Source organism: Microtus ochrogaster, chromosome 7, assembly GCF_000317375.1.
Source record: "Microtus ochrogaster isolate Prairie Vole_2 chromosome 7, MicOch1.0, whole genome shotgun sequence".
Classification (NCBI taxonomy): Eukaryota; Metazoa; Chordata; class Mammalia; order Rodentia; family Cricetidae; genus Microtus; species Microtus ochrogaster.
This window is the reverse complement of record NC_022014.1, coordinates 53,932,150-53,939,491: the sequence shown is the minus strand read 5'-3', so window position 1 is coordinate 53,939,491 and position 7,342 is coordinate 53,932,150. Positions and strand designations below refer to the sequence as shown.

The 7,342-nt window shown below is 45.5% G+C and overlaps 1 protein-coding gene across 1 annotated transcript in view; it reads left to right on the top strand.

Annotated features, from left to right (window-relative positions):
• Positions 1–1,172, top strand: part of Efcab9 (EF-hand calcium binding domain 9) — a 7,481-nt gene extending 6,309 nt beyond the window's left edge. Inside the window, exons 3-4 of the mRNA XM_005350367.1 lie at positions 182–358; positions 909–1,172. Of these exons, the coding sequence (XP_005350424.1) occupies positions 182–358; positions 909–1,100 (369 nt within the window). The 3' untranslated portion in view covers positions 1,101–1,172. The remainder of the gene's footprint in view (positions 1–181; positions 359–908) is intronic.
• Positions 1,173–7,342: the final 6,170 nt, after the last annotated feature.

Here is a 7,342-nt window from a genome sequence, read left to right as displayed (position 1 = left end):
TTTGTTTTTCGAGACAGGGTTTCTCTGTGGTTTTGGAGCCTGTCCTGGAACTAGCTCTTGTAGACCAGGCTGGGCAATGCTCTTAAACTTCGAGTTGTCTCTTCACTCCCCAGCTATATAAATCTTAGTGTAACACCATGCAGGGTAGCACCAATATTCTTACACATTTCTCTCCAAATAGAGCCATCTGGAAGATCAGTTCATGTACCGCCATTCCCGGCCGGTTTTTGACTTGCTTGACTTGAAAGGAGAGTTGAAAATAGATGGAACCGATTTTGAAATGTACAGATTTCTCTTCAATATTAAAAAGCAGGAACTCCGGGAGCTTTTCCATGACTTTGACATCACAGGTGACCGAGTAAGTGCAGATTTAAGAATCATGGGGCAGAGGGCCATGTCTTGTACCGCTGGTAGGGATGGTGAGGAGGAGGCTGGCAGCAGACTGGGACTGGGGAAACCATTGAGACAAGTGGCCCTGGCAGAGACAGGACCAGCTGTCACATCATGTGGTGCAGACACACAACTATGGAGGCTGCGAGGAGGCAGGCTAAGGTGGGGATCACATGGGGGTCAAGAGAAGTGTTTACAGATTTGAATAAGCAGAAAGGAAGAAACTCTATGATAGAACCAAGTGAGAAAAATCCTGAAAAAGCTCCAGGGAGGATGGCAAGTTATGCCTGTGTAAAGGAAAGCAGGTGACCCACAGTGGGAGGATGACATGGGAACGTGACAAGGTGACCCTGTTCCCACGATGGTCTGCAAAGGACATCACTGTTCCTGGGTACTAGGCCCCCAGCCAGCCTGTAACTAACTCCTATGCCTCTAAGTTTCCAAGATTCCAGAGCAACATACGCTTACCACCTTGCTAAACTTCTTTATAATTTTTTCTCTCCCTCCCCTAAAAAAAGTTGCTTAATTACAAGGAGTTTAAGCTGTACACAATCTTCTGCACTGAAAAATCCATTGACAGGAAGAAAAGGAGGAAACAGAGAGAGGAAGAGAGAGAGCGAGAGAAAGGGAAAGATAAAGAAAAGTATTATCAGCATCTAAAGAAGCTGTATTCGACTGGGTTGAACCAGAGGAGTAGAAGTCTCCTTTGATACAGAAGTGAGCATGACTAATTAACATGGCCAAAATGAAGAACACCAAAATACACATCTTTATTTTGTGTATGTCTGTATTGTTTGTTTGTTTATTTATCTATTTATTCATTGAGACAGGGTCTCACATTGTAGACCTGGTTGGCCTGTAACTGGCTATGTAGACCAGGCCGGCCTCAAACTCACAGAGATCTTGCCTCCTGAGTGCTGGGATTTAATTTAGGTTTGCACCATTCATACCCAGTGTCTTTTGAAACAGGGTCTCAAGTAGCCCAGGGTGGCCTCAAACCTACTATATAGTTGAAGATGACTTTGAGCTTCTAATCCTCCTACCTCTATCTTCCAAGTGCTGGGATTACAGGTATGTTTCTGCTTGTTTTGTTTTCTGAGACAAAGTTTCTTTGTAGCTTTGGACCCTGTTCTGGAACTCGCTCTGTAGACAAGGCTGGCTTCAAACTATTCAGAGATCTGCCTGCCTCTGCCTCCCAAGTGCTGGGATTAAAAGGTATGTGCCACCACAGCCCAGCTGGGTGTGTGCTACTATGCCCAGCTATCAAAACTGTTTTTTTTTTTTTTCGAGACAGGGTTTCTCTGTAGCTTTGGAGCCTGTCCTGACACTAGCTCTTGTAGACCCTCAAACTCCCAGAGATCCGCCTGCCTCTGCCTCCTGAGTGCTGGGATTAAAGGCATGCGCCACCACTGCCCGGCTGTTTGTTTGTTTCTTGAGACAGGGTTTTGCTGTAGTTCTAGAGCCTGTCCTGGAACTAGCTCTTGTAGACCAGTCTGGCCTCGAACTCAGAGATCCACCTGCCTCTGTCTCCCAAGTGCTGGAATTAAAGGCGTGCGCCACCACTGCCCGGCTTTCAAAAGTTTCTATACCTGAGCAGCCATTCTATCCATGTGGTCCAGTTTTGCTTCTGATTTTTAGCAAGCCATGCTCAGATATCATTAGATATTTGAGCAGCTGAAGAGGTAACCCTTTTCACGGTTCAATGCTCTTGGATCCTTTCTAGGCTAAGCCCACCTGGATGCCAGACTCATGGGCCAAAGATGACAAGGCAAGTTGACTTTAAAGGATATGGAAGCTGTCTTTTCCTTTGAGACTATGTTTCATTGAGACTCACTATTACCCAGGCTGATCTCCAACTTGTGGGATGAAATGATCCTCCTGCCTCAGCTTTGGGTTAACTGGGACTGCAGGAGTTCACTGTCTCAGTTCAGGCTGTGTGTTCCTTAGAGCCTGAATTACTCCAACATGTGAAGTGCTTAGAAAACTAACTAGGACAAAATATTGTGTGCCCACCTCCATTGGAACTCCTCATGAGCCAGGCACTTGGGAGGCAGAGGCAGAAGGACCTCTGTGAACATGAAGGCAGCGTCATCTACATAATGACTTCCAGGACAGCCAGGGCTATGTAGAGACCATATAGAGATCAATACATCAATACCTTGAATGATCTAAAGATTCTTTGGCATGAGACTTGTGAACCCCACCCCCAAAGGGACTGTATCATCATTGTAGCAACCGTGACAGGGTCCCAGATCTTAACATAACTGAGTCCATGATAGAAGTACCATATGGGCTGTAAAACTCCAAAAATAGGCAGCACCGCCAGCCAAAAATGAAAACAAGGTCCATAGTTCTGGGAAAGTCTCTAAATGAACTAATCTTGCATTTTAGCTTTTATAATTCTGTTTCTGGCTGTTTTTATTAACTGTCAAGCCAGAACATGTTTTTTGTGTGTGTGTGTGCTTAAAAGCTCTCGTTGAGAAAGACTCAGGGCCACCCTGGGATCCCGAAAACAGTGTAGCTGCTGGCTGGCTTTGTATTGGCTTGCATTGTGTCTGGGAAATCATCACAACCATGTGCTTGGTGCAGGTTAGGCAGTGATTTAAGACACACAACTTATGCCTTTGATCCTGTCAAAGGTTAAGGCTATTTTGTTTACAAAAGAGGAAACTGAGTCCCAGAGAAATTAAGAAACTTAATCAAACACATCTCACAGGTAGTAGGACCAGGATGTTGGTACTCACAGCCTGTGGTCTAAACTTACTAGATTTTGGTAGATTTTTTTAATAATTTATTTTATTGGTGGTTTACCTGTATGTATGTTTTGTGAGGGTGTTGGATCCTGGAGTTAAAGATAGTTGTGAGCTGCCATGTGGGTGCTGAGGATTGAACCTGGGTTCCCTGGAAGAGCAGTCAATGCTCTTAAATGCTGAGCCATCTCTCCAGCCCAGGTAGGCGTCCAACCTGTGATGATCCTGCTTCAGCACCTATGTGTTGGATGTGGGAATCAGGCATGCTACATCAGCCTTCTCTTTAAATTTTAAGCTAACAAATTCAATTGGCTTAGAAATCCCTCCTGTTTAATGTTTATTACTATATCCCTCATTGTAAGTTTCTGAGAGACACAGTTTGGAGACTGAAAAATATAAATCATTTGTCACATATACCCAAGATTAAGGATTCTAACTGATCTCAAGGCAACCAGTAAGTTTGAGGGTCCCCAAATGACTGATGTTATGCCACCAATGAAGAGACCAGAATCTGCACAAGACCCAGTGCACAGCATCATGACTCATTTGCTCCAGAGGGACAGAAGACAGGGATAAGAGACAAAGACGACAAGGGAGAAGGGGAAGGGAACGAGAGGGTCAGGGGTATTTCTCCTAGGGGACAAAGGACTGCCTCTGGATAGAGAGGAGACAGATGGTACATAGGCAAATGGCAGTTTATAAAGGTACAAGGGAAAACCCTGCATTAGAATGAGGTATTTAATTTTTATGGTTTATTTAACTTTATTTTTATGTGTGAACATGTCAGATCCCCTGCAACTGGATCTTCAGACAGTTGTGAGCTACCATGTGGATGCTGGGAATTGAACCCGAGTCCTCTGGAAGAGCAGTCAGTGCTCTTAACCACTGAGCCATATCTCCAGCCCCGAGGTATTTAATTTTGATTGGGTGTCTTAGGACAGCCAAAGGGAGCTTTTGATAGCTAGATTTATTTAATACCTTGATAGCTGGACTTTGGTAGTCAGCCTCAGGAAGAAGTGACCAAATAAGGGAATTAGACCTTGGTGACTAGCTTTAAGAATGTAATTTAAGGGTTTACGGCAAGGGAGAGGGAATGGGGGTGGGGGGGAGGCAAGGCCTGCTAGAGCTGGCGAGAATCCCTTCAATCAATGTACAATCAATGCTTACCTAAGATCCTTATCTGCAAGTCAGACTGGGGATTATGAAACCCATTATTGTGAAACATCATTAACAAATGGGAGATTTGGCTAACAAGCTTTTGAGCACGATTAATACAACTAGTCATAAATACTCCCCATGGTGCGATAACACAGTGGGAATGGGACCAGCAAAACCAAACCCCAGGTAGAACTGGTCACTTCACTTCAATCTTTTCTTTTTTTTAAATGTGCATTTTTTTGTTTTGCTATGGGTGTCAGGTTCCCGGGGACTGCAGTTACAGACAGTTGTAAACTGCCATGTGGGTGCTGGGAATTGAACCTTGGTCCTCTGGAAGAGCAGTCAGTGCTCTTAACTGCTGAGCCATCTCTTCTGCATCTTTAGTCCAGTCTACAGAAATAAGGCAGTGCTTTGATGGAATTGCAAACATCACTCCCCAAGCCCTTCCAACTTTACAAGTCTGTGATTACTACAGTGCTGGTATTGGGCAGACAGGGACACTATGCAGTGTGCAGGCAGGCACTCCAAAGTAAAAAAATGGCATCTAGAGAAAGGCTAAGCCAAAGGTCCGCTCACCACAGCACTCATCTTTACAGGCTCTGGTCTCTTTTGAGATAGCCTAGGTGGCTTGTTAGGCAGCAGCTTTAGATTCTGAGAAGACACCCCAGAGGTCTCTGCTCCTAGAGATGCTCTTGAGCTGTATAAAGGGAAATAACTCCTGGAGCAGACGCAGTATCAAGTTCTTAGAACAGGGAGGACAGCCAAAGAGAGCTAACCTGTCCTTCCTCCCACAAGGGTCCAAGGGCACTGTAAAGGTACAATGAACAGAACACTCACTGTGTGTGTGTTACAGCACACATGTGGAGGTCGGAGGACAACTTGTAGCTGGTGCTGATCCTTCACCTTATTTTAGGGATCAAACTTGCTTAGGTACCTGCTGAGCTATCCTGACATCCCATCAGATTTTAGAATTCCTTTTTAAAGCATCTTCATCAACTGGAGGTTCCTGTGGGTCAGCAGCACAAGTTTTGCAGCACCCATGGCCTGAGGCAGGAGGACTGGAAGGACATTTAGAATTATTTCATTGGTAAGTGAGAGTCTGTATAAAAATCAAAATTCAAACAAATTAGTAAACTTATATACTGTGTTGGGACTAGGCATGTAAGAAACTAACCAATCCAATCCTGCTTTGCTTTAGGGTGTTTTTAGATTTATTTCAAGTGCCTGAGTATTTTGCTTATGTGTATGTGTAAGCACCTTGTGGGTGCCTGCTGCCTTCAGAGGTCAGAAAAGAGCATTGAAACTGGAGTTATGGAGAGTTGTGAGCTGCCATGCTGGTGCTGGGAATCGAACCTGGGTCCTCTGCAAGAACAAGTGCTTTCAACTGCTGAGTCATCTCTCCAACACCCCCCCCCCCATTTAGTTTTAAACATGAGTACACAGGGCCTGGTATAAGAGTATGACATGTGTGAGGTTCTGGATTCCATCCTGTGTGTCAAAGCTTTCCAGTCTGCGGTTTTCATATTGTACTGCAAGTTCCTAGTATGAGTGTTAAGGGCACAGGCGATGGGGAGAAACAGGTAGACTATGGGTGGGACACTGGCCTGTGAAGGTTTCAGACCAGGGCCACAGGCAGATTCTTCCACACTACTGTCAGCTAGAAGGAACTTTGAGAGGCCACTAAGTGAGCAAAGTAGTCACCTCTTCCCCCAGGGCTTGGAGCTCACATTTCCATACCATCCAAGGCCTTAAGCCTCAGACTAGGCAAGGCCAACTCAACTATGTTCAACTGATGGAGGAAGGTCATTGGTTGATTAAATAAAGAAGCTGCTTGCCCTGATAGGTTAGAACGTAGGTGGGAGGAGTGAACGGAGCAGAACGCTGGGAGGAAGAGGAAGTGAGCTCAGAGACTCGACAGCTCCTCTCGGGAGCAGACGCCTCAGAGAGACGCCATGCCCGCTCCCAGGCAGACACACGTGATGAAGCTCCGACCCAGGATGGACATAGGCTAGAAGCTCCCTGGTAAGCCACCTTGTGGGCTACAGCAGATTATTAGAGATGGGCTAGTCCAGGTCCGTGTAATTATTTCGGGGCATAAGCTAGCCTTGCAGGCAGCGGGGTGCTGGGGATGCAGCCCAGCCGCTCCTATTTCAACATTCAACCTTTGATGGACTCACTCAGGCCCGCTACAGAAATAGACGACAGGCTAACAGGCCACATCACAAGAGACCCCAACAACAGTCATAGGACACTAGCTGTCTCTGAAGATGTGATCAGCTGGATTCCTTTTCTAAGCAAAATGCATCAAAGGACCCGATCAACTGAGTGATGCCCATTTGCTAGGAGGGCTACCTTCCCCCCACCATGGATAAAGAGGAATAAAAATTTCCAAGTTATCTTCAGGAAGAGGGGCCATTGTCTGCTCTGTTCTTTTCACACACAGGAGCTCTAGATAACAATGAAGTAGTGAGAGAAAACTAATGGAGAGGCTGGTATCCCACCAAATGGAAAAGGCCCTTCAAAGAAACCAGAGGACATAAAGATGAACAGATTTTGTTGTTGTTAAAGACGGGAACTCACTAGGTACACCAAGCTGCCCTCCAACTGAGTCTCCTCTATCTCCCAGCGCTGGGATTAGAGGTGTGTGCAACCACAACTGGTGAGACTCAGATCTTATCCCTCAGCAGCATGCAAGCAGTACTGAGTCACCCACCCTCCCTGAGGCGCACACCTCTAGGTAACCTGCAGTATGTGGTGCAGCAGATCTTTAAGTTTGGTGGTCATGATCTCACTACACTGTGGTGGTTTCAGAGAGGAAGAAGTTTCCCACTCCCCTATAGGATGTGGGGGACTGCCATTGTATAGAGGAATAGTTAGAAACTCACGCCACGAGAGGTAGAAGCAGGCAGATCTCTGTGAGTTCAAAGCCAGCCTGGTCTACACAGAAATCCTGCCTTGAAAAAAAAAAACAACAACAAATGACAAAAAAGTAACAACAAAAAAAGAAACTACTCAGAATAAAGGCAAAGACAAAGAGAAAAGTT